Source organism: Apiospora phragmitis (genome assembly GCF_038363925.1).
Source record: "Apiospora phragmitis strain CBS 135458 chromosome Unknown utg000010l:1.0-9815664.0:1.0-9183399.0, whole genome shotgun sequence".
NCBI classification, from domain to species: Eukaryota; Fungi; Ascomycota; class Sordariomycetes; order Amphisphaeriales; family Apiosporaceae; genus Apiospora; species Apiospora phragmitis.
In genome coordinates this window covers 3,837,842-3,865,708 of record NW_027117409.1, presented here as the reverse complement: position 1 = coordinate 3,865,708, position 27,867 = coordinate 3,837,842, and the positions used below count along the sequence as shown (strand labels likewise).

The following is a 27,867-nucleotide window of genomic DNA, read 5'->3' as shown; positions in this document are numbered from 1 at the left end:
TGAAGCTGCAACATAGCATACGTAATGGCCGCAAATAGGGATGAATATCAGTCCACGTCTGACTGTTATGGAAGTCGGATCAGCTAACCAAATGGCCTGCTAGATTCATAATTACTGCTGCTTCTTCTCTGTGACCTTCACAGGCTGTGCTACGCCATAACCGGTCCTCAGGTAAACCATTAGGAGTCTATATACAACCCAGGCAAACCCAATAACAACTACAATAGATGTTACCGTATTGATCGACCGTGACTTATCGAGGTCCAGAACAGGTACCTTCCCCCCAATTATCAACTGGTCGCTTCCGGGCTTCGCGACCGGGTCCAGGTGCCAGAACAAAGTACGCGGACCGAAAAGGCCATCATAGCCCAAGTTTATACGATCAAAGGGGCTGCTTGGGAACTTGGTGCCTTCTTCGGCTGCGCATGCCCAGAAAACGGCGGGATACGGCACTTCGAATGCACTCTCGCCACCATGTTGGGGGGCTTGGTAACGAAGATGAAGTGGGATCTCCGCTGTGAAGCCCTCCTTTGACTCAGTGACTGGGGTGTTTAGTTCAAGCAAGACGCTCGACCCCCATATGTCCATGACATAATCTGGCGCTTCCAAATCTACTGGTTGACTGATATACCGTAGAGCTGTCAAGTTCTTGGATGCAAGAAAAAGGGTATCCTCCAGTTGGTATTTGTCGGCAAATATGGTCCTAGGCAACGTGAGAAGTGCATGTAGAGCGCAGTAAGAATCTTTCATGGGAGATCTGTTGGAGCTGATATTGAGCTGCATGGTTGGGTGCAGTCCTGTCGGGGTTAGAAACGTCGACGAGAACCCTGTGTTCGCCTGCTTGTGCCGGGACGGGAACGTGAACATTGTCGGGGCTGGCTTGGAATCATCCCCGAGGACAGTCAAGAGACCAGTCACGCCTATCTCGTGCTGCTCTAGGTGAGGAGGTTGGTTCGGTGTTAACAGACCAACTTCGACCCTATGAGAGGCGGGCGCGGAAATGGAGAGTGTCTGGTCTTGGCGGCCCCATATAGCCGTGACTTTCACAACATGGGAGATCGTGTCGTAGGAAAAGTCCAGCGAGGACACATGTTTTACTGCATCGAAGCGAGTCCTACACTCAGCGTCGGATGGCGCACATGCATACTGAACGACATATTCGACAAAGTCGGTCAGGTCATATACCGGCTGGTAGTATTCTAACGCGGTTGAATGGGAGAATCGATCGTTGGGTAATCTCGAGAACGATTTCTAGGGGCATAATATGTGAGCATATGTATATGATAGACAAGAAACCAACCAGTGCATGGTAGGTTACATACATGCGGCGAGGAACACTCTACAGATCCAAGTCTCCGTAAAAGCAGGCAAAGTTCATGATCGGAAGCAACATTAGCCCTTGTGTCGGCTTGCGGGGTGTAGAACACATGAAGTCCGGGGGAGAGGCGTGAGCCCCATGGTCCTATTGCTTGGTAGGGCACTGGACTGGTCCATCGAATGTAAAGCTCCTGCGAGAGTCGTAGAAGCTCTTGGAGCTCGGCCGGTAGCTCGTCTAGGCCGAGGGTAAAGCGATCTTCGCGGACTGCTCTGATATCGGGGCCAGATAGGGTGCGCCCCAGACCTTTAAGGACGCTGGGTCGATGGCGTCCTCATTGCGGTGGAAGAAAGTGGTTCGTTGACGCATCGCAGGCCGAGTTCAACGGTTAGGTGCACTTGCAGATGGAAGCAGTTGACGATGCACCTGGACCTGTGCTAGCTTCTCCAGGTTTATGATATGTGATGATGTAGCTGCTGTCGTTGGAGGTCGGGGTGGTTGGTTAATGCGAATAGCACTGCCAAGTGGCATTGGCGCTAAGCTCATCATTTGAACTCTCTCTACCTTATCGAACAGACAGTACACCCCACATAAGCTCAAGTCCCCAGCTCGCATCGGTTCAACATGATATACATTTTCAAGTCCTTTAAACCAAGAAAAACTGCTCTCTTCTCTGTTCTTATATGCATTTCCCAGTCAAGCGATCTCGCGTAGTTGAGAATAGCGATCCGCCATGATGCTGAAGACGCCTTCCAAGAAACAACGACGGTGGGTCAATCGAGCTTATTAGGTGCTACACACAACTGGTAGGTCCACTGTGTTTGCTTGCTAGGTGGGAGGCTCCCGGCTACTACCTCCCTTGTTTCTAGGGGACCGCCAACAGCCAGCAGCACAGTGCACCGCTGTAAGGAAAAAGGCGTTGGCCTAGACCCATACTTTTCGAGCGGCGCGCTTTTGAAGTTTTGCGCAGCGCATATCTTTCTTCAAAGCTCGTCTCCGGTTCTGTCATTAGTCACGGTCAGCATCGCCAAAACTCCAACGTTGACGCTTCCAGTCTCGCGAATTGACTGTACACCCATTCATATCTTCCTTCTCGATTGTTCCACACCCTTCGTGACGAAAACATTGATGCGCATTGAGGAGATGACATGATCTGAGGACAAAAGGCAAGAGGCATCTCGAGTCTCGCTTCGGCTCCTCGCCCCCAAAACTCTTTCTTTCAGACCTGCAAAGATCGTCTACCTGCACGACATCGACGAGTAGCTCAACATGGCGTCCTTGACACCGGTCCAGATTGAGCTGGCCAAGTAAGTTGTCGCCGATCCATTCTGCGCTTCGCGTTCAGCCTATGATGCTAATCTTCGAATAGCTCCCTCACCCAAGAAGAGTTACCCACCAAGCTTCGATGCGCCATCTGCAGCAAACTTGCTGTGAACGCCTTCCGCCTTCCCTGCTGCGAAACTGCCATCTGCGAATCATGTTTGTGACCTCGATCTTTATCCGTCGAGGGGACAATCTTAGCTGATATGAACCAGGCCAATCCACACTACCATCCTCGTGCCCCGTCTGCGAACACTCTCCTGTCTCTGGTACCGATTGCACGGTCTATAAGTCTCTCCGGACCACTATTCGGGTATTTCTCAAGACCGAAGAGAAGAAACGCGAAGCCTCTCGTCCCAAAACGAACACGCCCACCCCCGCGACGCCTTCCGACCCTGTGCCTACCCCGGTTAACGCAGGGCCATTGCCGGAGGCGCCTTCTGCCGATGCGGCAGCTACTGTCCCTATCAACGATGAGGCTGTACTTGGTCAAAATGAAACATCTGGACAAACATCTACCATATCAGGTCAAGATGTTATAGATGCACCTACTCTCCCGGAGCAAGACAGCTCCTCGAACCATGATCAAGTAAGCCCGAGCCTGTTTTAATCCTGTCGCTCGCTCGCTAGATGACTGACTTTATGTTTAGGAATCTACTGTAAAGCAGGAAGTTACCGACCAAGACAATGACAATGGCCAAGCCCCTGAAGACGGACCAAATGATCAAGCCGATTTGGAGGGGCAGCCGGCAGAAGAGACGGAGGAGGCTGTCGAAGCTGGCCACGAAGAGATTGAGCCTAATGCGGATATGGAAGCTGATCAAGATAACGCCAATGACTCTTCCGAGGGAACGAACAATTTCGGTGACATGAACCAGATGCAAATGATGATGGCCATGCAGAACGGCATGAACCCAGCAGCCTTTGGCTCGTTCCCCATGATGGGTAAGCGCCCCGACTCCTTCTTGGCATTCCATCGTACTAAGAACACACCAGGAATGGGTATGGGAATGGATCCAATGGCGATGCAGAACATGTTTATGAACGGAGGCTTCGGAGCGCAAGGCATGGGCATGAACGGCATGAACATGAACATGGGCATGAATGGCTTCAATGGTGGCAACAATGACTGGAACGGACAGCAATCGTGGAATGTCGGCCAAGATAATTTCAATCCAAATGCTGCTGGCATGGGAAATGGTGACTTTGGCAACTTTAACTCTGGCTTCCGTAACGGCTACAATTCAGGTAATTTTGGCCATAACCAGTACAATGACTTTGGCCGCGGCGGCTACGGGTTTCGAGGCCGGGGCCGGGGCAGAGGCTTCTATAATCGAAGCTTTGGCCGTGGTTACCACCAAGGTTACAATCCGCGACACTATGGCCAGGAGATGTGGGCTCAACAGATCCCCCAAGAGAACGGTGGCATGGGCCTGAACACGATCGGCAACAACTCGGCAGTGGAGACAGGGAATGCATCCAACACCGATGAATTTGGTAGGACTGTCCGTCCTGATTCAGACCAACTAGGACACGCTGTGGAGCTAACAGGAGTTGATTCCCAAGGTAACGTGCAAAATGGAGGCGGCGCAACGACAAGAGCAGGCACCGACGACAACACGCAGAATGGCGACCCATCTTCCACGGACCCGTACCCTAGGGCGCGCAGTCAAGGAACTGGCTCACTACCGCCTACAGCGGCTCCGGATGTACCATTGAATGCGCCTACAGGGCCGAAAGCTATGCGTCAAGGGCTGCCTAATACCAGTGCACTTCATCTGCGGGCACGTGGTTTTATGACTGACCAACAGAGCCCAATATCAGGACCTAATGGCTCAGTTGTGCAAAGCCCCTTGGAAGAGGCCCCCCTGTCGCGAAGTAGCTCTCGCCATGGAAAGGATTCAGACCACCGTCATCCTGAACGCGAGGGTAGAGACCATGATCATAATGAAGACAAAAACAGGGTCTATGAAGGAGACCGAACACGTTCCCGAAGTCGTAGTCGGAGTCGAGATCGTAAGGAATCTCGTAGACACCACCGTCACCGCTCTGAATCCGCCACTGGGGATGAACGTGAAGGGGATCACCGACGCCGTAAACACAAAAGTAGACGGCCGATACGTGATGATGATGACCACAAGAGTCTGTCAAGGGATGAGAAACCTGACCGGTCACGATCTGTCTCGCCTGAGCGTGAGCGTGAACGTGAACATAAACGCTCAAGCCACCGCAGTCACAGAGACCGTGACAGAGACAGGGAAAGGGAAAGGGAAAGGGATAGCGACTATAACCGACACGATCGCCATAAGAAATCAAGCCATCGATCTCGCCAAGATCACGATCGAGATCGATCGCGGGACAGAGTCCGTGATCGAGACAGGGAACGCGGCGACAAGGATCGCAAAGAAAGGCACCGTGGCCGGGACCGAGACCGAGACCGTGACAGAGAATACCGTCATCGGAGCCGCAAAACATCTGCCGAGCCTCCAACGCCCATGGAAGGTACAGATAAGGACTTCAACCCACCGAGTGGTCCCCGCAGTGGCATGTCGATCAAGGGCGCCGGCTCCAAATCCGGCGCGGTCGAGTCCAAGGGCTCCTCCGGCAGCAAGTCGTCGAAATCGCATATACGCGAGAGCGGGTCTTCCTCTCGCAGACCTTCTAAAGCCTCGGCTAGTGGTTCGAAAGGGGCGGCGGCGTCTAGCAGCAGCTCCGGAAAGGACCCCCATACGTTGGAGCGCGAGGCGAGGAACCGAGAGCGTCTGCTCAAGGAAGCGCAGCGCATGGCCGGCCTCGCCGGGCTCGCGAGCCTGAAGCGAACCCGGGACGCCGGCGATGACCGGGGAAGTGACCGTCGCCGCAAGAGCCGCCGTAGTGAGGCCGTGTACGACGACGAGGAAGAGCGGATGAGGAGGTTGGAAGCAGAGCGGGAGGGCGACCGCTGGGATTAAACTACGAAGATAGTAGACACATCAGCTCTTGGGGTTTCGACTCTGTGTTTGATTTGTACATATTGGACTTGAGCCCTGCCGAAAAGTGCATACATGGCAATATTGTCGCATAGCGCAGATTTTTGACCTCATTCCGGGTGGGGAGGGGGGGGGAGGTGGAAGCGAACTTCTTGAAGCTGGGTGGCAAGGGGATAGGTGACCGGTGGCGTTTGCATTGCATAGAACTCAGCGTCAGAGAAAAGCTTCCACGTCTTGTCAACCATATCAGTCACTAACTAGTTGTGCACGACTCAATGTGCGAGTTGCGAGGAAGAAGCGAAGGGGGTTCATAACGCTTTACTCTGGCAAGGGTTGGCCAGGTCGTTTTGCTACTCAACCCTTAATATACTCTCTTATCGCCCAACCAAAGTGTCATACTACTGCTGTAAGGGAGAGTAATGTTGAGAAACCCATCATAAATTTGCTGGCTATAGGACATGATGTACTGCTTGTAACGACACATACACAGAGACAATCCCAATGAACCTTGATTCCCCTTCACTCCGATAACAAAAAGAAAAGGGAAAAAAGAACGTCCGCAGACAACCCAATGCAAATGTCAGACACTATATCCTCGCAGACCTGGCGAGAGCTGCTAGCAGTAACAGATAAGAAATACCACGAAGAACTCGCCACTAACCACAGCGATTTCTTTCACGACTAACAGGCACAGCTGTCCTTGGCAGCATCTCCCCGGGGTCCGGTCAGGTTTACTCGTTGTTCGTCTCCGCCCCGGCTCACCGCATTGGACGCGCCGGGTCCTCTCGTGCTCTTCAGACTGGTCTCGGGGATGGCGTTGGCGATAGCAGTGAACACCTCCGAGACGTTGTGGCCGGTCTTGGCGCTGGTCTCGAAGAACAGCAGGCTCTCCTCCTCGGCGTACGTCTTGGCCTCGTCGGTGCTGATCTTGCGTGCATCGCCCGACTCGTCACCGCCATCTCCACCCGCAGCGCCGCCTCCGCCCTCCTCGTCCTCGTCTTCGCTGTTGCCGCCGGCCGCCGCCGCCGACGCGTTGGTCAGATCCAACTTGTTGCCCACGAGGGCGATGACGATACCGGGGGAGGCTTGGCGCTGCAGCTCGGCGACCCAGTGTTTCGCCTTGATGAGGGACGTCGGCTTCGTCAGGTCGTAGACGACGAGCGCTGCTTGCGCATTGCGGTAGTACATGGGGGCCAGGCTGGCGAAGCGCTCCTGGCCTGCTGTGTCCCAGATCTCGAACTTGATGGTCCGGGTCGGGAGGTTGCACTTTTGTGTTAAGAAGGCGGCTGCATTACAGAGAAAATCGGTCAGTATTCTTGTATTTCCTCGAAATCCGGGGTGGCTCAGCGTTGCGCATCATTTCGAGATGTATCCGTATGGTAGCGGTATCTGGAGGGGCTGCTCTGATGCGGGAGGAGGGAAGGTCTATCTTACCTCCGATTGTGGGCTCCTTGTTCTCTTGAAAGTCATTGTTCACGAAACGCAGGACGAGAGAGGACTGTTACATCTGGGTTAGCGAATCACGAAGTGCCACGACGGCCGGTCGATGGTGATAGATGATATAGATGACGGACCTTTCCAACTGCAGCCTCTCCCAGCAGCACTAGCTTAACGCTGCTGCTGGGTCTCGGGGCGCCCGCCGAATCAGCCATGTTTTATTCTACTGTCTCTGTGGCAATTCGGGTCGTGCGGTTTTTGGGTGGTAGTCAATGTTGCGTGGTTGTGAATGGCGGTGGTGTCAATGTTTGCATGCAACAGCAATAATCACAATAGCGCAGGCAACCACAAGGTTAGAACTTAGATGTATGGATGGTGTTGACAAGGTGTGTGCCGGGGCCAAATGGATGGTGAGAAGACGGGGAGCTCTGGCGGTTGCATGGAGGCTTTCCAGGCAGGTAGTTGGAGTGGATAAGGCAGGTGAGTTTGGGAATTGGCTTCATGTAACATGACGACGTCCTTGCGCTAGACGCTGGGCTGCTGACTGCGCACTGCTGCTAATGTTCCCTGCAAGTGACCTGGCCTCGGGCCCTGGAGGTACCTTTACGCATCCCGACGCTGGGTGCTTATGCGCTATGCGTCAGCTGTACATGGAGGGGATCCAGGCAGGTACCTCAGTTATGCAATCCGGAGAGAAAGAGCAGCAATTACCTAGGGGTCTAATACAATGAGATTCAAAATGTATATAATAAGTATTTAGATTACACTTGAAATATATTAAAAAGGAGCATTACTTATGACAGCCGCTTTTATTTAGAATCAAGGGTTTAATACAGCTTTATACATCAGCAGCCAGGCTGGAAGGAGCATTGTTTTGTTGACAACGTTGAGGCGGATTGAATAAGTAAGTACTCACCCAGCTGTATAAGCAAACCTACACTATAGCTTTCTTGCCCGACCGGCTTAGGCTTTCCCGTCTCTCAGGAGCCTCAAGACGTCGGAGACGAGGTATAGACTTCCTGCAATAACCAGCGGTCCGTCCCCAGCCGTTTCTACTGCCCATTTGATTGCGCCAAGTACATCTTGGTGAGCGTCATGATGTGAAGAAAGGCTCTCGTGAGGCAGCGCCCTGAGGAGCGTATCCGTTTTCATCGCTCTCACCCAAGGCATGCCATCCACTGGCCCGAACTCAACTGCGGCAACGGCATCGCCAGGGCGTGCCAGATGCTTTGACACTTCAGCGAAGTCTTTGCCATCAGACGCTGCGAGAACCCAAGTCATTGGTCTGGGCGGATGGTCGACTCGATAATGCTTATCCACATACTCGGCGAGCACCTTGGCTGACTGCGGATTGTGCGCCCCGTCAAGAAGGACCTCCCGTGGCTTTTTGACAAGAGGAGTGATATCAAGTGTCTGTAGCCTACCCGGCCATTTCATGTTCATAATGGCGGGTATAAGGATACCCGCAGACTGTGCATACTGGGGATATGCAAGCTTGAAGGCCTCGTACGCTGCTGTTAGGTTCTGGGCCTGATGTGGCTCGAAGGTGCCTTGGAACGACTGCGCAAACTCCGAGGACTCTGGTGAAGCGTATATAAGAGGAGCCCCTGCCTGTTTGCTATGCGATTCGAAAACGTCCAGCACATTTTGGGGGTTACTACCATCAACCACACACGGCACCGCAGCCCGCATTATACCGGCTTTCTGCAGGGCGATTTCCTCTAGAGTATTTCCTAGCATTGCTTGGTGATCTAAACCAATCATGGATATGATGGTCACAGCCTTGTTCTTTAGCACGTTGGTTGCGTCCAGCCGGCCACCGAGGCCAACCTCGATGACACCGACTTCCACCTGCTCAGCCTCGAAGATCTCAAACGCAGTAGCTGCCAGCAACTCGAACTCGGTAGCGCCGGCTTGGAGCCGATCGTTTCTTGTCTTCACGAGATCCTCATAATGACGAAACTTGGCCTCCAAAACGGAGTGATCATTGATGGAGATGCAGTCCCAGCGGTCTATCAGGTGAGGCGAAGTAAACCTTCCGCAGGAGATGTTATTTGCACGCAGCATGGCAGTCAGATAGGCACATATCGAGCCCTTGCCGTTGGTGCCAGCAACATGGATGGCCTTCCATGTCTGCGGTGTCTTCTGAAGCAGATTTTGGATGCGCGTCAACCCCAACTCAATCATGATTGGCGGAGTTCGATAGGCTATCAAGGCCACGACAACTGGGCGCGTTGTGGCAGAATAGGTTTATTGGTATTAGAATAAGAAATTGTGCATGTGTCTGTGATTTAATAGATCTGAAAACCACCTACCTATTAATAAAAGCTCTTGATATGCACACCCTTGAGGTGTGAGGTGCTCACATCTGGGGAGGTTACCTAATTGGCTTATCTAAAGGTACTGTAAGTACTGTACGGCAAGAGGCTTAGCGATCAGCGGGACAATTAAATGGCCGCCTCTCACCGCCAAAATTTCTCTTTGGAAAAGGGCCCCGCTACGAAATCAATCTACAGAGTCCGGCAGATAAAAAAATTCCCAATAGCCAGTCAGCGCGCCTAGCAATTTGTTAAGCTTGTGAAAGCGCAAATCTTGGTGGCAAAGCCATTCGATCGCAATTCAGCACCTACTCGTCTATCTGCAATCAATCGCTACTACGTCCGGTTTTCGACTGGACGGCTCGGCAATATGGCGACGCCCCATCCTTCCAGAAAGCTGTTATTCGACGAGAGCGACGACGAATCTGATGGAGGAGTTAAGCTTCAGGTCAACAGAGCGTATGCTGCAAGATTTGAGCACAACAAGAAGCGCGAAGAACGCCAGAGATGTACGAGGTCACCATGCCGGACATATTGAGCCATAGCTAACTGAGTTCGCAGTGGAAGAGAAGTTCAAGACCAAGCAGAAGAATGGAGGGGCAATAAACGACGGCGAAGACGATGAATCCGATTCCTCGTCGGACGAAGATGAGGATGAGGACGGTTTCCTCGCCACTGAAGACCTCGATGCTCAGATTTCTGCCACTCTACAGGCCATTCGCAACAAGGATCCCAGGATATACGATGGAAAGTCCACATTCTACAAACCAATCGAAGAGACTCCCGATGAGGCCGCGGCTGCTGCCAGTACAAAAGAGAAGCCCGTCACCCTGAAAGACTACCACCGGCAACGAATCCTAGCGGGAGATGTTGGTGCAGACGAGGAGGAGGAAGCAGCACCCAAAACCTATGTTCAGGAACAAGCCGATCTGAAGAAGTCTATCCGGGATGAAATCCAGGCACAGCTTCGCGGAGCTGATGAAGACGATGAGGAAGACGCCGATTTTCTCAAGGCCAAGGCGGGCGAAGCGGAGAGGGTCAAGGCTGAAGTCAACCAGAACGGTATTCACCACTCCCGAGCTGCGAAGGTGAAGCCGATGACTATCGATATCGAAGAGGCCGATAAGAACCCCGAGCTCTACCTGTCTAACTTCATGGCCGCACGCGCTTGGATGCAACCCGGCAACAACTGGAAAGCTTTAGACTCGGATGAAGAAGAGGATGACGGCAAGGCCGACGAGTGGGAAGTCGCTTACAACCTACGGTTCGAGGACCCAAACAAGAGTAACGAGGTCTTGAGGTCGTATGCCAGAGATGTCGCTGCCGCCAAGTCAGTCCGCCGAGAAGAGAAGACGGCCAGGCAGCGCCAAAGAGATCAGGAGCGTGAGCAGAAGGAAGCCGAGAAGCGCGAGCGCCGGGAGGAAAAGGCAAGATTACGAAAGCTCAAGGTCGAGGAAGCCGAAAAGAGGCTCAAACAGATCAAGAAGGCTGCCGGCCTCTCCGGAAAGACGTTGAAGGAGGAAGACTGGGTCAAGTTCTTGAATGATGCCTGGGATAACGACAAATGGGAGGAAGAGATGCAAAGAACCTTCGGCGATCAGTACTACGCCGAGGGAGAGGGCGCCGATGAGGAAGAGGGCGACTCTAAGAAGAAGAAGAAGGTCAAGAAACCAAAGTGGGACGACGACATCGACATCAAGGATCTGGTGCCCGACTTCGAGGAAGAGGAACTCCCGAAAATCGACCTGGATGAGGACGAAGGCGAGACAGTTGACCAGGATGAGATGGCCGACGAGGCTGACGAGGACGAGGATGGCCCTGCTTCTAAGCGTCGGAAGACCACGAAAGATCGCAAGAAGGAGAAGCTGGCCAGCCAGAAGGAATCGCGGCAAGAGCGCGCCAAACTTGAGGCTCTTGTTGACTCCAAGATGGATGTGGACCACGAGGTCCTGGCTGGTCCTTCCAAGTCCCGAGCAGATATGCCCACATTCTCTTATCGACAAACCTGGGCAGAATCTTACGGGCTGACGGCACGAGATATTCTGATGGCCCCTAACGATGCTGCTCTTAATGAGTTTGTTGGGTTGAAGAAGCTTGCTCACTTCCGACCCGACGATAAGAAGGCCAAGGACAAGAAGAGGCTCGGCAAGAAAGCCCGTCTTCGACAATGGCGTCGCGAAACCTTTGGCGCTGAGGCTGAGCACGACGGGCCGGCTTTCTCGCTTGGCGATAATCCCCAAGACGGGGAGGGGGTCAATGAGGAGTCCCAGCCGAGTAACAACGTCGTGGAAGGCGGGTCCAAAAAGCGCAAGCGGTCGAAGAAGAAGAAGGGTACTACTGCAGATGATGCCGAAGCATGAGAGACGGATGGCTTAGGTACGTATTGGTTAATGGGCTGCGTTTATTAGTTAGCGGTCTGTCACTGCTAGGAGTTCTGTAGCTTGTACATTTACTATAGGGATGGACCGATTCGAATCAACGATTGCTTTCAGCCGTACAGCACACAAATATACAAGCGTTGCGTGTATTGCTTTGTTATGCACCATGTTCCTTCTGCTATGTCTGTCGAAGTCCACCTAAGGGTACATTTACGTAGACAGGTGCTTATTGATATTAGCTACTTGCTTGCTTTACCTGTACTCTCATATCTACTACAGTGAGTGGTCAATGGGACCCAATGGGATGGATGATAACCACATGTACTACGTCTATGCATATACATGTACCTTCCAGTTTATCCGATGCGTGGGTGCATAATGACAGGCACTTGCTCTGCGACCCTTGCCAGGTATGTTTACCCCGGCTTGATACTTTAATAAAAGACTGCCTCGTCCGTTACATATGATCGCCATGCATTGAGGATTGCATTGAAGATTGCTTGGATTGATTGACCCGGACCGACCTAGCGCCGACCTGAGCCAGCCAGCTAAACGACTAACCACTAGCCTAGTCCCTACCCAGCCCGAGACCCAGCTAGCTCATGCTCTAGGGACCGCCTGCTATTCGTGCATGGTTCCTGAATGTCCCGTCGCTGTTCGGCTGGGGGGAGAAAACAAATTTCATAAACCAGACACTGGTCGTCCACATTGCCATTTTCACCACTTTCCCACCTCACATCACATCTCTCTTCTTGATACCCCATTTACGTCCACAAATTCCACCCCCGGAATTCCCTCCATATCGCCATCATGTCTGTCCCGGCTTTCTCTGACATTGCCAAGTCGGCCAACGATGTAAGTTCAGCCCCGGCATCTGCAGCTCTATTCCGATGAGCTATTATCCGGCCGCCCAAAAAAATTTGGAGTCGGTCAACAAGGCGGCCCTATGCGATAACCCCCATTGCCCAATTGACTTGAACACAGCTAATACCATATCTCTACAGCTCCTGAACAAGGATTTCTACCACCGTATTGACGCCTCTTAATCCTTCTTCCTCGATTCGGAGCCTCTAACATGTGTTATCAGTGTCGTCCGGTACCGTCGAGATCAAGAGCAACACCCCCAACAATGTCGCTTTCAAGGTGACCGGCAAGAGCAGCCATGAGAAGGCTACCAGTGGCAACGTAAGTGACAGCTCACTTCAACAACCCCATCCGTCGACTTGTTTGGCTCATTGGCTCTGCCGGGGAGTCTTTGCGATCTTGCCCAACAGAACACCCAAGTTTTACCAGAATCAAAGCTAACCCCAATGTGTCATGACAGATGGAGGCCAAATGGGCGGATAAGGCTCGCGGTAATTCCACCACCTCTTCTTCATCTTCTGCAGAATCAACAGACCTCGATGTCACTCAGGAAAAGCAACAACTCAATGGACGCCGCAAGAGACCTCGGCGGCAGCCAGGAACCACACTGTCAGCCTCGGTCTCAAGAATTGCGGTGCCAGGACCTCGTGCCTGGCCCATCAGTTTCGCCGTACTTCTCAGTGATGTATACCCAACACAATTGCTGACTATGATCCGCCGTCCAGGCCTTACTCTGACCCAGACCTGGAACACTGCCAACGCCCTCGAGTCCAAGGTCGAGGCCGCTGATGTTCTCGCCAAGGGCGTCAAGGCCGAGTTCGTTCACGGCTTCCTGCCCACCACCTCTTCTCGCAGCGCCAAGCTCAACCTTCACTTCAAGCAGAGCGCTTTCCACGGCCGCGCCTTCTTCGACCTGCTCAAGGGTCCCACCGCCAACATCGATGCCGTCGTTGGCCACGATGGTTTCCTCGCTGGTGCCTCCGCCGGCTACGACGTCCAGAAGGCTGCCCTTACCGGCTACAGCGCCGCTGTCGGCTACGCTGCCCCCTCTTACAGCGCTGCCATCACCGCTACTGACAACCTGAGCGTCTTCGCTGCCAGCTACTACCACAAGGTCAACGGCCAGGTCGAGGCCGGTGCCAAGGCTACCTGGAACTCCAAGTCCGGCAACAACGTCGGTCTTGAGGTTGCCAGCAAGTACCGCCTGGATCCCCTCTCCTTCGCCAAGGTGAACTTCTATCCCTATTAGCCCCCCGCTAGGCGACAATTACTGACCCCAAGCAGGCCAAGATCAACGACCGTGGTGTCGCCGCCATCTCTTACAACACCCTCCTCCGCCCTGGTGTCAACCTGGGTCTCGGTGGCTCTTTCGATACCCAGAAGCTTGACCAGGCCACCCACAAGGTTGGCGTCAGCTTCACCTTCGAGGGTTAAATTTACGTGATCACGTAATTGAATGTACTTTTGGGGGAGCGTTTTGGGGTGTAAATTGACTTAGGTTACGAGATACCAGGGCTAGTTGCCACCAATTTCCTCTTCCGCATTGTATTCCGTACCATTCAGAGCAGACAAAAGATAGATCTCCTAGTGCTGGGGTGTGTCTGGTGTGCAAAATAGAGGATTCGGATACACTTGTGGTATTGGCTTTGCATACACGTCGTGATGAAAGATGTGGACCCTTGTGCTTTTCCCAATATGTCACTATAGAAGACCTGCATCTTACATTGGTTGGGTAATTGCATTCTTTGGCTATCATTCCGCAGAGCTATGCGGATTTCTGGCGTCTAGTAAAAGTCGTGGTCTATTAAGGCTAACGCCGGCCGCGTCTCAAGTCTTGGCCTTTCTCTTGTGTTCTTTGGTCTTGGGGCCCCAGAAGACGCGATATATGCCCAAGGGCACCAGAAAGCTGGTGAGCAGAATGCCGCCGATGACGAAGAACATGCCCATAGGTCCCCGCTCGGCCTCGATAGCATCGAGCCCATCCGTGTGCATGCGCCGCCTCGTCCTGGCTTGCTCGGTCTGGCGGCCGGTCCGTTCGTGGCCCGCGCGGTCGAAGTGGGGAACGTCGTCCTGGGAGCCCTTGAAGGGGTCCTGGCCTGGCCCCATTCCCCCGGCAGTTGCTCCTGGACCACCACCGCCAGTCGCCCACGTTCCATCGTTGTGACTTTCGCTGCTACTACTCCCTTGCTGGGATGTCGATGACGATGCGCCCCCCGTAGAGCTCTCGTGCGCCGCGGACCGCTTCGCGCCGTGTGCGCCCCAGCCCCCACTGCGGTAAAAACTGGGCGGCGGGCCCCGGAAGGCGCTCCGGCGCTTGCTGAGGCCCGAGGCCGGGCGGCCGCCGGCCAGGTTGGTCGTGGTGGCGGCGGTGCTGCTGTAGGAGCCGCCGCGCCGGCCCGGGTGCGACGTGTGCGGGTGATGCAGGTTCAGCACGTCACGGTCGTAGCGGGTGCGCTTCTCGGGCGACGAGAGCGTCGTGTAGGCCTCGCTGATGCGCATGAAGCGCTGCGAGGCGGCGGGGTCGCTGCGGTTGTGGTCGGGGTGATGGGACTTGGAGAGGGTGTAGAAGGAGCTTTGGGAGGGGGGCGCGACGGCGGCGATGATGTTAGTTAATTGGTCGGTCAGAAGAGTGTAAGAGTGTTGGGTGAAAGTAATATAGTCCGGTAGTGTAATTTGAACACAACCGTGGGGGTGGGTAAGGCAATGGTTGACATGATAAGGTAGTAGTAGAGGAAACACAGTGAAGCGCAAGGCACATACCGCTTGATGTCGGCGGGACTGGCATTCGTGGGCAGTTTCAGAGCTTCGTAGTGGTTGGTGGCCCGGTCAATCTCTTCATCGCGCAGGCATCTTGTGGCGTGGAACAGCCGCTGCTGCTTCTGACGCCGGAGCTTGGGATATTCTTGCGACGATGACGGCGTCAAGAGCCGATTGGGATTGGGACGGCCCCCAAAGATCATGAGCGGCGCCGGGCATAGGGCCGGTGTTGGGAGGGCTGCGATGTACCGGAGTGGCATGCCTCATCCCGGATGTGTTGCTGATAGTACAGTCATGGGAATTGGCAGAAACCAATTGCAGCAGACAGTCTGAACTTTGGCTGGGAGGCAATGATGGATTTGGAAGCTTAACAGTGACGACATTGAACTGGCTTGGTGCCGTCTCTGGCTCAAGCTTTCCTGCAGGGGTGGTCTCCCCATCCGATCTGCTGCAGGGTGTGGCTCAAAACGGGGGTGGCTTGACCGCGAGATGCAGATGACTAATGCCTGGTCGCAACGTCCATCGTCAGGGGTCAGTGAGTTCAGGGGCTTGCACACCCTGGCGAAAGCTACAGGCAGATGGAAACCCGATAGAAAGGAATAAGTTCGCCTTTGCTCCGGAGACCTAAAATATGCTAAATTTGAGTCGCGTCATACTAAATCCGATATGGCCAGGTCCATCACTGCATCCTACGGAGTTGGAAAGTCGGTCGGTCTCGGTCGTGACAGAACTTTTTGGTGTTGCATTTTTACGGGCGAGATCATCCGCTCTAAACCTCTTTGAGTCAGTTGAATGGATCAACGAGAGCTCAAATATTGAAAGCATGGGAAGACGGTCCAAGAATGGGGCATTGAGTAGCCGGTGGTTGATGGTTACTGAAGGCTGACTGACTCTACATCAGATTTGATATGAGGTTGGTTGACCGAGGCTAGCTAGATTATCCATCTTGAAGTGACAGGATTAGTATTCATCTTTACGCTGCTCTTATCTATATCACCCCCCTATTCAATCCTACCCCGGATTTCCGAGTACTTATAAAGCTTTCAGAATCAACCTCTTCTTCCAATTCAGTTACTTGCCCACACCTCAGGAACAGCCCGACCAACCCTTCCTCTTCCTTTGCTCACTCACCATCACACCGAAAAGCAATCTTGCCCATCGCATCAAAATGCAGGCTTTCAAGATCCTTGTCGCCCTGTTCCTTGCGATCATGTCGGTCGTGGCCGATTCCAGCAGTGGCAACTTCACCTCCAACTGCCCGATCTGGTTCCTCTCGGATTCTGGAACCCAGCTGACTGCCAAGTGCAACAATGATGATTGGATGCCTACTTGCAGCCAACTCGATCTCAACCAGTAGGTCATATCAGAAACCGATCAGCGCAGTACTTCTGCGGCAATGTAGAAACAAGACCACTGACAGAACGGGTGGCAGGTGCTTCGAGAACAAGGACGGGGCTCTCAACTGGGCTGCCTCGGGCAAGGCGTTCAGTAACGGATGTAGCTCCTGCAAGCTCACAGGCTACGCCAGCATTCAGTGCTCTTGCCTGTCGAGCGACGGCAACAGCCGCGTCAACTCTGTGAAGGACTTGAGCAAGTTAGCCATTCTTGCATTTCGAACCAATTACCAAGGCTAACTCGTGTTGTGCTATAGACGAGAACATACACAACCATGATGGCTACCTGGGCTGTTTTAACTTCCAAGGGTCCAACTGCACTCGCAACCCTTAACGGTCTTGCAGACCTGCGATGATGCCTTAGGAAACGGCATATGCTCAGTCATGAGTGGATGTCTCCCACGATAAGAGGCAACGGGTGTGCAAGCAAGCAATTCAGTGCTAGGTCCTTAATTGGTGGGTACGCCTGGGCAATCCTAGATCAGTCGAAGGCTGTCTCAATGCTGAGTGTGCTTTTGGGTCGCACAATAGACAAGACTCTATAGACAATAAACATACAGAATCTAGAACGCTACCTGGAGCCGTTATACGTGGTGACTCAAGGCAATGTGCAAAGACTTCACATATGTGTGGCACTTGCGGAATTGACTTCTTCATGCTGGCTTCCATATGCTCTTGCCCACGGAATTATTATTGACATTACCTAGGTACATACCTCTTAGGTGTCGATGAAGCTAAGGAAAGGGACGACCTATCTGCCTGCCTTCCATTTGTATAAATCGTCCATTTGGTTCCATCATATCCTTTTCACACTTCCCTCGCATTTCATCTATTTCGTACACAAAAGCATTCTTTGTGGCCACCAACCTAATATTTTCACCTTTCTCGTCTTCACCTTGGAGATCAATCCTCCATTCTCCTTCACTTCACCAACAAAAAGCAGCCGTACTTTCTGCAGCATCCCTCATTATGCCTGCCATCTCTGCCCTGGATGCCCCTCATCCTTACCTAGCTGTCACACAACGTTATGCTGGATTATCCCCCTCATCCCCCTTTTCAAGCTTCCTCTGGAGGTAAGTTGCCGACTGTGACCGGAAACCTCATGCTTGTCTGAGACTAACTGTGTTTAGGTCCGGCTCATGATCTACGAGTTCGCCGTCCAGGTTGACGACACTATCCGACCCCGGCAGGTAGCAGAAGGCTCCAACAAGTTCATCTGCCGTGCTCGTCAAAAGCCGTCAAAGAACTTGACTGTTACCGACCTAGCTCGCACATGCAGGATGGTATATCATGAGTTGGAAGACATACCTGTCTTCTATCGCATTAGCAGCTTTCAATTCCACCGCGTATTGGAATTGCACTACTTTCTGGCCGCTATTACACCGGCACGACGAGGCAGTATCCGCGAAATTACGATTGAACAACGACACCCCCCTCACCAGGGTCCTTATGGTAGAGCGAAGTTTACGAAAGCTGGTAATTACAGCCGGGTCATGCCACTGTTGCACAAGTGTTACGACCTGCGGCGACTTATCTTGCAGATGGAGACACATCCCTACACCTATTCGGGTCGTCCTGATACAATTGGCTATGTGAGAGGTGGGACAAGCAGGGAAACATATCCCTTTCTGAGCATGCCAGGTCTTCGTATCGTACTCAAGTGTAATGTCCCTTTTCATCAGATAGCTGGGATCCAGCAGGTCCAAGAAGTTGTGATCATTGGCCCGGACTGGGACGGTACTGCGATACAAGGCAGTCTTGCAGAGCCTGTCCGGCTGGCTTTGGGAACCGATATCACCAAAATTGGGGAGGTTATGGCTTCAATAATGGTGCCCTCAAACAGACACGGGGAAGCGATTGAGGTCACAGACGAGCAGCTGAAAAACAGCATCGCGGCAGCTGGCATCCACTTCCCCGGAGAAGATCGGGTTCACCTAACCCGTCTGGGCAGTGACTTTGGCACTGTCTCATCTCGAACCCGACATCGTTGCAATACGGCCAATTTCGATGCCTCCGATGGTCGAATCGGAAGAACGATTGGAGAACACGACGCTGAGGGATTGCTGACTGAAGATTTCATCATCCACGACATCAGATCAATCGGCTCCAGCATTGAATGTGAAATCGTATACTACGATGATGCGAGATCTTGGGAACCGCTTCATACGGTAGCTACGAACCGTGGCATCTATCAATTGGAGGAATTATACCAGACTAAGCTAAGGCTGGCTGCAAAGGATGGCCGGGTGATGCAAAATTTACCGGCCCCTCGGGATATTACGCTTGTCACTGATGCCTACAGAGAAGGCCCAAAAACCAAAACCAACGAGCTCATATGGAGAACTTACCGGCGTACGTGGGCGAAGCTCCAGGAGAAGTTTGAGACTCGCATGAGGGATTTGACGATTGATGACGGGGAAGAAACAGAGGTCCAGCAGGAACAAGAGAACTCGAAGAAGACCTCAAAGCAGAAACGGAAAAAGACAAAGAAAGGTACGAAGGCTACCTCGCGCGGAAGAGGAAAGAAATAAATGACTGAACGCCGGGCGTCCCCGAGCGGAACCGACCTGAATCAGTAAGGGGAACAGACATATTGATTCAATTGAGACATCCGAGCAAAGCGGCACATCATCAGACCAACCATTGGAGTCTGGGATTTGCACATTATACATTAGTTGCCTTCAAGGGAGGCTATGATTTTCGAGGAGGCTTCCACTGCGAATGCCTTCTAGTAAGCGATTCGTTCGCGCCTTTGTCTGTATAATAGCTAGAGGAATGAATATGACTTGACAGCGAGTCCCCCATAGTAAAATAAGTCCCCTGCGTGCATTCTTACCATGATGCTGACTTCCAAATCTCGTTTGAATTATTCTTGGCTCTGGGCAGTTGGCCAAGGGAGAGCCAGTGACCCGTGATAACTGGTAGGAACCGAGCAGATAGTACCAATGTGATAAACAGCTGGCGACGGGACAGTCACGGATATGATAGCTGGTAGTGGTAGGATAACTGGGGATAGGGAGTGTCAAGTAAACAGGAAGTTACCTCTGCACGACGAATCGCCCAGGTGTTTCAACGAAAGCATTGGGAATATGGAAGCCATTGACTGTTGCTCATCTCCACAAAGGGATTGGATGACTTCTCCCAAGTATGGGACAATTACATTGATGTACAGACGTAGGAACCATATCCAGCCCCTTGCCCGCTCAAACCCGTGCGTCCCTGTAATAACTTCTCTACCGCACATCAACTAGGTAGACGATGGAGGCAAGAACAGTGGATCGGTACCGACAAGAACTGGTGGCTACTTGAAAGAATTGGCGAGCAGTCGAATACGTCTAAGCCTGAAGGATAACTGTCACTTGGGGATATTTGCCCATTTCACAAAAACAATGAGCAAGGGTGAAAGAGTAGTAGGTTTGCTTGTCATCAGAGTTCGTGTCAATTCTCATTTAGCTTGTCCATGCTCGGAAGCCATTCGTTCTATGTACCATTTCCCATTACTCAAAGCAAACACGTAAACACCGAGAAATCAAAGGGTATCAACATCTTACTCCTTGGCAGCGCCGAAGAGCGTCTCCTAGAATGGCTGTTAGTAACTAGTTAATGGGTGAGATTGCGAACAATGTCCGACTTACCATAGTGATACCACTGATCTGGTACGGGTCTGCGTTGGAGGCGGGTCGGCGGTCCTCAAAGTAACCGTAGCCCTTGGAGGCAGTTTCCCGGGGAATGCGGATCGAAGCACCGCGGTTGGCGACGCCATAGCTGAAGGTATCGATGGCACCAGTCTCATGGCGACCGGTCAGACGCAGCTCGTTGCCCTCACCGTAGACGGCAATGTGCTCCTTGTGGCGTCCCTCCAGCTTCTTGATGGCTGCCTCAATGTGCTTCATGCCACCCTCAACACGCATCTCCTCGGTGGAAAAGTTGGAGTGCAGACCGGCACCGTTCCAGTCACCGGGGATGGGCTTGGGCTGGAAAGAAACCTTGGCGCCGAATTCCTCAGCCACACGGTGGAGAAGGAAGCGAGCCATCCAGAGATGGTCGCCCATCTCAATACCCAAGCACGGGCCAACCTGGAACTCCCACTGAGCAGGCATAACCTCGGCGTTGGTGCCGGAGATCTTGACACCAGTGTACAAGCAGGCCTTGTAGTGGGCCTCGACGATATCACGGCAGACAACCTTGCCGGCGCCAACACCGCAGTAGTAAGGACCCTGGGGAGCAGGGAAACCAGCCTTGGGCCAGCCATAGGGCCTGTCCTCCATGTCGAAGAGAGTGTACTCCTGCTCAAGGCCGAACCAGGGCTTGTGAGAAGCATGTGTTGACATCAGCTTCTCGCACTCATGGCGGTGGTTGTACTTGTTGGGGGTGCCATCGGCGTTCCAGCACTCGGCAAGGACAAGGATGTTAGGAACACCTCGGAAAGGGTCGGGGAAGACGGCACAGGGCTTCAGGTAGACATCCGAGTTGTCACCAGGAGCCTGGTCCGTTGAGGAGCCGTCGAAGTTCCAGGTGGGGAGATCCTCGGGCTTGAATCCGCCCTCGGGAACAGAGGTCATGGTCTATTAAGCGTGATGTCAGCTAAGCCGGAGCCATTGCTTGGCGCTAAACACTCGGGACAGAGATCTCGCAGGGGATGAAGATGCCACGATGCACGCCCAGCGACCCTGCCACACGCTATGAACGGCAGGAAACGAGCAATGCATGCCATTGGCACTGGGCAGGTGTAGGGAACATCCTGCCGGCTGACGACATCACCAAGCGCCTGCTGAGTGTACAAGCGAGGTATCGGGAAGTGGCATCGTGTAGAACCACCGCCAAGAATGCAAGGTCGGAAGTCTTGGTGCTGTGGATATGCTTTGACGTGGCCGTACGGAAACCCCTAGCCTCCCTTCAAAGGAGCAGGGATGCCATGACGAGAAGCCAAAGCGATCCAGCAGACCAAGCCCTGCAATCCTCGAATTCCCGTGTCTGCCACACACACACTGGGCCACTTTCGCGTGGGGTAGATAGGGAGAGGCTCGAAGATGTGCTTGTTGAAGTGGACCCAGGGTAGTCTCGAGCCGAGCTTTTGGGATGACACGAGGGAATCAAGTAACGGAAACCAAGGCAATTTGGCGCAAAGATAAGGAAGGCAAAGAAATTACGTACTCTGCTCTTAGAGCGGACACCGCCGTTCGAGTCGACCCAGATGTACTCCGCCATGGCGTTTCCCTTCTGGTCGAGCTTCATGTACTTCATGAGCTGCGAAGGCACCCATGTTAGTCATTTTTCATGCTGCGAGATTGTTGATCCTGAAAGGACGGCAAAGCAGCCAAGAGGGACGAGTGCCATGAAAGGCGCCCAGGATGCTTTGCCTCGATGGAAGGGTCAAAGGGAGATCGCGTGCTCACGTTCTCGGTGTACGAGACATGCTGGTTCTCGGCCTGTGGGAGCAAATTATTAGCAAATCATCTCGTTATGGCAAAGGGTCATTGGCTGGCTCGTGGCCCGAGGTGGGGTTGATGGCAGGTAAGCAGCGCGAACTTACCATGATTGCGGTTTGGTCCTGGGAAAGAGAATCGACTGAGAATTGAGATCTGATGAGAGTATTCAAGAGAATGAATGGAAGTTCTTGCGTTGAACTGAAAAAGCAGATTTTGCGGCGAGAGGAAGGTAGTTGAGGAGAGGAAAGCAGAAGTGTTGATGTTTGATTGCGGGGGGGCTCTGAGGCTTTTAAAATAGAATCGGCCGTTGTCGGGGCTATTACAAGAAACTGCCTTTCACCTACAAAGTTTGGGGACCCAGATAGGTGGCACAACAGAGATAAGGAACTCGCAGAAACGACGGGGTCTTGGACTAGGGTCATTGCATTGATTCTAGAGGTCAGGTCAGCTAAGTAACCTGGTCCTCCTCCTACATACGTACCGACATACTTTCTATCCTCGCATGCGGTACATCGAACCGTGATAAGTTGATCCTGTCGACTGTGGTAGCACCTATGTACTTACCTATCGCATAGGGTACACTCGGCTAACATGGGCGGTTTTGTCTGTGCTTGGCCTCTTTTTCTTTTCTTTGTTTATCTCCTTTCACCCTCTGCCAAATTTGCTCAGCCAACGGGAGCAAAAAGAAACTATCATATCCAACCACACCAAGCCCCCCGTGCTGGCCGTTTCTTCAATCGTTCCAACTCGGATGGCAGACCTTGAAGTTGCTGCGTGGGCGCGAGGTGTGGAGGGGTACACCCAGACCGTAGTGGGCCAATCACCGCCAAGGCTTTGATGTGGGATGGGCTGGATTCGGCCGGGCTGTCTTTTGTGTGTGCATGCAAGGGCCATCGCTTCTTTTCGGTGGAGAATGGTGGGGTGGAGGGAAGCACATAGTTAGAACTGCGCTATGCTAGTATATAGTCTTGTCTAGTGAGTGGTATCCCCTTAAGTGTTAAATATATTAAAAGAGTGGGGATAGCTTTTATATTAATTAAATCTTTAAATTATAAAAAGTTTAATATTAAATTATTAATAAAGTATTAAAAATTAATAATATTTTTATTTTAATTAATATTATATAAATAATAATAACTTTTTTTTAATTATATATATTAATTTTATTATTAATTTTTTAATAAAAAAAGCTTTTATATATTAAACTTTATATTATTATTTATAATAATAACTTATATAATAGAAATACTATAATTTATTATTATATTAAATAATTTTTTTATATTTTATTACTTTTATATAAATTAATTTAATTTTAATGCTTTAAATTAATTAAAATTACTTTTTATTTAATTTATTATGTAATTTTATATCTTTTTTATATATTCACATATTATAACTTGTCTTGTTATAAATATCACAGCGCCTTTTATTAGTCGCCTTTTACTTTAATAAACCCTTTATTTTATATTTATTAAGTGTTAAATGCTTCTTTTTTACCTTCTCGTTTTATAACTTTTAAGATTCTTATATAATAAAGGTTCTTTTAAATTAAAAGCGTGATTTTTTAATTTTCTAACGATTAAAAAATACTAAATTAGTTTTTTATAAAGTGTATATTTAATTTTTTATAAAAGTTATTTTATAAATTATTATATATATATTTTTCATTATTTAATTTATAATATTTTAAAATTAATATTAGAAAACTTTTTTAATAAATAAAAACTTTATTTTTAATAAAAATAAAGTATTTAATTATTTATTAAAAGTTAAATAACGTTTAAAAGTTATAAGTATTAACCGTTTTTAAACGCGACGAGTTAAATATAAATGTTTAAAGACATATATTTAACTTATTAATTATTTTATTTAAGTAATAAAATATTAAACTAGATGCGTTAAATTTAAATTTAATATTATTTTCTATAAAAATAATAAAATACGCGGTTTTAAAAGCGATAAAGAACTTTAACTTCGTAATATAATTTATTAACGCTTTAATAAATAGCTCGAATTTTTTTTTAAATAAATACGCTTTAACGATAAATAAAACACTATATTTAAAGGAAAAAAAATAAAAATAAAGAGGTATACTAAGCGTAATAATGTTATTATTTTTATAATATTTTTCGAATTCGGCTAAAATATAGCTTTTATAATCGTTTAATATTAAGAGGCGATAAGGGCCCTTTATCCGCGCTTTAATATATTTATCGAAATATTAAATCTAGTTTAAGCTCGTTTCGTTATTAATTTAGCCGTTAAAAGTCGGTTTAATTACTTAATTACTCGGTAAGTCGTATTCGCGAAATTAATTTTATTAAGTAATATTAGCTTTAAACGATTAAAAACGACGAAATATATTAATTTTATAAATTAATATATTTAATAATTCTTAATTATTCTTAATTATTAAATTAAATTAACTTCGCTTTTTTATAATAATTAACGCGTATTATAACGAGTATTAACTCGATTTTATTTATTATAAAGCCGGTTTTATTGAAATTTTATATATTTTTATTTAAAATATCGTATTTAGTTTTAATATTTATAACTAGCGTAAACTAGCCGTAAATAATAATATTATCTTTTTTCGATTAAATTAATATTATAATTATAAAGAAATTATATATTAAAGTTTAATTATATAAATTAAAAAGTAATTAACTTAATAATATAATTAATTTAATAATAAATTATATTAAATAAAAAAGTTTAAATTTATTATAAGTAATTATTAAAATAATACTCTTTAATTAAAAAAGTATTAAAGTTATTATAATTATAAAAAATTTAATGTTTTTTTAATATTTTATTATTAATATTTAAAGTTTAAAGTATATAAATATTAATTAAATTTATTTTAAGAATAAAATTACTTAAAATAATATAAAATAATATAAATTTTATATATTAATTAATAATAGTTATAAATAGTTAATAATATAAAGGGGAGTGTAATTATACTGCTAATTCTCCACTCTTTCTCGTATATTTAACACTCTAGGGGATACTGCCAATGTTTGTTACCAAACATATAGTAACTGCTGCGATGCTCATAATCAGAGGGCCCGTTGCCATGAGCAAACGCTCCCTCATTCGATCTCAGCTTTGTTCTCATCGACAGGCACCATGCAGAGCAGAAGTATGCAAGTACTATGCTTCTTTCTGAGTATTATTTACTGTATCCGTAGGATAAGATCCGGAGTGCAGATCCAGGTCCTGCCGGACTGATGGGATGAGGCATGGTCTGGAAATCTGTCGTGGGCCAGGTCCATCCCGTTGACTAATTAATGCCCAATGGCTCCGTGCTTCTCCTTGATTCAGCAACCAAATCGAGTAAACCTCTCAAGTAAAACAACCCGTTATTTCTAAATAAAGGCACTGTAAACATGGTAGCATACAGTAGTAACGGTATCAACCAATGCCGGGGCTCCCATTACCACGCCTGGATGCGCTTGTACAAGTAGTTCTCCCTGCTTTCCACAAGCGGAACCCCCTATCCTTGTATTCGCCTATGTTGTCCATACCTACCAAGCTACCAAGCCACGAGCGGGAGGCCGTTCTCGTTTTGCACAGCAAGCTAGAGGGAACACGAGAGGACGGACACCGGTCAAAGTCATGGAAGTACAGTCGTATTCAGCACCTTGAGCTTTTACCATCGGAGACCCATGAACTCGATATCCATTTACTGCTACGTCAGGTTTGGCCCCGTGATATGTTTCTTGGAAGAGCTTTCCTGTACCGGCAAATGGATGCAGGTTGACATCATGTACATTTCCTTAGGGCCGATTCCCAGGGGCAGATAAAAGATATCGTGAACGATCGCATGCTCGTCGTTGTTGAGTTGCAGGGGCTATAATCCTCTAGATCCTGGAGTATACTAACCCAAGTAACCTAGGTTACATAGTCCAACGCCCAATGCTTTTTGTCGTGTTGCACTAATAGTAGTAGTAGTAGTAGCGATAAAGCCGACGATGGCCCTCGGGGGGTGGCGCTCAACACCGCAACTTCATATTATGATGCCAAATTAATTCCACTCGGCGGCTCTCTTGAGTGCGACTCGCCCTGCATCAACCAGTATGGTCTTCTTGCGTCAACTCGTACGACATATAGCCTGTCCAACGCAAACGCTGCGCCAACTTGGCGTGTTTTCGACTTCACCGCTCTAACCCATCAGATTACGATAGTTGTTGGGCTTTTTTTCGTCGTTCTTTTTTTTTCATTAGCATCAGTAGGATCCCTGGGAAGAGATCACGGTGATATTGTCGTTCCCCAGCTTTCCGGATTGAGCCGGGTGGCAATACTCTAGGCAGCTAGGGTCGGGGGCCTGGGAGCTTGAGTGACAAGCCACGATCCCAAGTCATTAACGATAATGTCAAACCAAAAAAAAGGTATTGGCAGTCTGATGGAAACACCGGGGATCGTCAGCCTTGGAGGAAAGAGTCCAGGCGATGCCATTTTGCCAGCGCGGTGCAATCCAGTACGCCAGAACGATGACGTGTGGGGGGGGGGGGGGGTTGGAAGATCTCGTGGGATGAGACCCTGCATCTTCCCCAGACATGCGGCACAGGCTCAGACTCGTTACATCGACGGAATATCCTACCCGAAGCTCAATAGTTGTAGTTTGGTGCCCAGCTCGCATGCAATTGATATCTCCTGCGAGGAGGTATGTATGGAGTGACGAGTCAAAAGCCTTCCGCGCGCGCGATAGTAGCGCCGGTCCTATGGGCTTTTTTCTTTCTTTCCTTCATCTGAACAGATCCCTCCTTACTAAGGCATGTATGAAATTCCATATCGCCGGGGCCCCCAACCTTTACCCCAACTTTTCCGACACTACCTAGGCGATTATTAGCAAATCGTTTGGTGATGGGTATGACTACTATCTTTCGGCTACGTCGTAGTGCATCGCGCTCATGTCACACACACACACGGAAGCTGAAGGCGACGGTATGGGTCTGGCCAATTTCCCAGCCTGCCCGACACCACACCACCACGCTGAAAACCGACATATGCTGTATGCCTCAGGGTTTCGATATGGCGAGGTATGGAGCTAGACCTACCTCATGCATCGCGCTACTGCGGCCACCCACAGCGGGAAACGAGGTCGAATCTGGCACATAAGCCCTGTCTTATCGTGAGAATCCCATTGGCCAATTTGACTTCTTTCATAATTGTGTTGTCTACTCGTCTCGATTTGGTTTTAGCCGCCATGATGCTTTCCGTCCTGGCCTCACAGCCTGTGTTGAATTTTCATTACATATCGACTTGAGTGCGAAACCGGACGCCACAGAGCGGATTATTCGTTGTTCTCAGCATGTTGCTTTCCGCCAATTTCCTCGGCAACTTATCCCAGCCTTTGGCAATGCTTTCGGAAAGAAAGGGGTCAGCAACGACGTGAGAGTATCCTCGCTTCAAAAAGTACGGTACAAGTATGGCAAAATACAATATGATATGCCGGCTCTGGTTTGAATTAAAACCAGGTGAGTTGTAGGCCAGGTCCCTGTTGTATGCCACAATTCAAACACAAACCACCTTGTTCCTTGGACATTTTGGGATATTCACGGCGAGCAATAGGAAAATCAAGTTGAGCTTTTGCCCTCACGGTTTCGGCTGAGGGGATAACCGAGGTGATATCAGATCGTTGAAAAGCTGATGGGTCGTAGCTTCCTTGACGCTG

The 27,867-nt window shown here is 49.8% G+C and overlaps 9 protein-coding genes across 9 annotated transcripts; 4 read left to right on the top strand and 5 right to left on the bottom strand.

Annotated features, from left to right (window-relative positions):
* Nucleotides 1-111: 111 nt before the first annotated feature.
* On the bottom strand, nucleotides 112-1,631 carry PG994_010962 (Protein pbn1; the record flags this gene model as incomplete). The annotated part of the gene is made up of 2 exons (XM_066862371.1): nucleotides 112-1,251; nucleotides 1,323-1,631. Coding segments are annotated over 2 exons (1,449 nt in total), but the record flags the coding sequence as incomplete, so codon positions are not given.
* Nucleotides 1,632-2,584: 953 nt separating this feature from the next.
* PG994_010961 (uncharacterized protein) lies at nucleotides 2,585-5,586 on the top strand (the record flags this gene model as incomplete). Its single annotated transcript, XM_066862370.1, has 4 exons — nucleotides 2,585-2,622; nucleotides 2,685-2,794; nucleotides 2,851-3,224; nucleotides 3,286-5,586. 4 exons carry the CDS (start codon nucleotides 2,585-2,587, stop codon nucleotides 5,584-5,586), a joined length of 2,823 nt encoding a protein of 940 aa, XP_066711480.1.
* Nucleotides 5,587-6,285: 699 nt separating this feature from the next.
* On the bottom strand, nucleotides 6,286-7,256 carry PG994_010960 (rab5-like GTPase; the record flags this gene model as incomplete). The annotated part of the gene is made up of 3 exons (XM_066862369.1): nucleotides 6,286-6,890; nucleotides 7,039-7,102; nucleotides 7,179-7,256. The coding sequence occupies 3 exons, from the start codon at nucleotides 7,254-7,256 to the stop codon at nucleotides 6,286-6,288; spliced, it is 747 nt and encodes a 248-aa protein (XP_066711479.1).
* A 748-nt stretch (nucleotides 7,257-8,004) lies between these two features.
* PG994_010959 (uncharacterized protein) lies at nucleotides 8,005-9,228 on the bottom strand (the record flags this gene model as incomplete). The annotated part of the gene is made up of 1 exon (XM_066862368.1): nucleotides 8,005-9,228. The coding sequence occupies one exon, from the start codon at nucleotides 9,226-9,228 to the stop codon at nucleotides 8,005-8,007; it is 1,224 nt and encodes a 407-aa protein (XP_066711478.1).
* A 501-nt stretch (nucleotides 9,229-9,729) lies between these two features.
* On the top strand, nucleotides 9,730-11,719 carry PG994_010958 (KRI1-like family-domain-containing protein; the record flags this gene model as incomplete). Its single annotated transcript, XM_066862367.1, has 2 exons — nucleotides 9,730-9,868; nucleotides 9,921-11,719. 2 exons carry the CDS (start codon nucleotides 9,730-9,732, stop codon nucleotides 11,717-11,719), a joined length of 1,938 nt encoding a protein of 645 aa, XP_066711477.1.
* Nucleotides 11,720-12,547: 828 nt separating this feature from the next.
* Nucleotides 12,548-14,035, top strand: PG994_010957 (mitochondrial outer membrane protein porin; the record flags this gene model as incomplete). The annotated part of the gene is made up of 6 exons (XM_066862366.1): nucleotides 12,548-12,592; nucleotides 12,742-12,766; nucleotides 12,825-12,922; nucleotides 13,062-13,092; nucleotides 13,327-13,829; nucleotides 13,886-14,035. 6 exons carry the CDS (start codon nucleotides 12,548-12,550, stop codon nucleotides 14,033-14,035), a joined length of 852 nt encoding a protein of 283 aa, XP_066711476.1.
* A 393-nt stretch (nucleotides 14,036-14,428) lies between these two features.
* PG994_010956 (uncharacterized protein) lies at nucleotides 14,429-15,561 on the bottom strand (the record flags this gene model as incomplete). Its single annotated transcript, XM_066862365.1, has 2 exons — nucleotides 14,429-15,173; nucleotides 15,362-15,561. 2 exons carry the CDS (start codon nucleotides 15,559-15,561, stop codon nucleotides 14,429-14,431), a joined length of 945 nt encoding a protein of 314 aa, XP_066711475.1.
* Nucleotides 15,562-16,526: 965 nt separating this feature from the next.
* PG994_010955 (uncharacterized protein) lies at nucleotides 16,527-19,283 on the top strand (the record flags this gene model as incomplete). Its single annotated transcript, XM_066862364.1, has 4 exons — nucleotides 16,527-16,711; nucleotides 16,761-16,952; nucleotides 17,765-17,825; nucleotides 17,883-19,283. 4 exons carry the CDS (start codon nucleotides 16,527-16,529, stop codon nucleotides 19,281-19,283), a joined length of 1,839 nt encoding a protein of 612 aa, XP_066711474.1.
* An 887-nt stretch (nucleotides 19,284-20,170) lies between these two features.
* Nucleotides 20,171-22,288, bottom strand: PG994_010954 (uncharacterized protein; the record flags this gene model as incomplete). Its single annotated transcript, XM_066862363.1, has 5 exons — nucleotides 20,171-20,329; nucleotides 20,388-21,317; nucleotides 21,907-21,999; nucleotides 22,149-22,181; nucleotides 22,286-22,288. The coding sequence occupies 5 exons, from the start codon at nucleotides 22,286-22,288 to the stop codon at nucleotides 20,300-20,302; spliced, it is 1,089 nt and encodes a 362-aa protein (XP_066711473.1). The 3' UTR covers nucleotides 20,171-20,299.
* Between the last annotated feature and the right edge of the window lie 5,579 nt (nucleotides 22,289-27,867).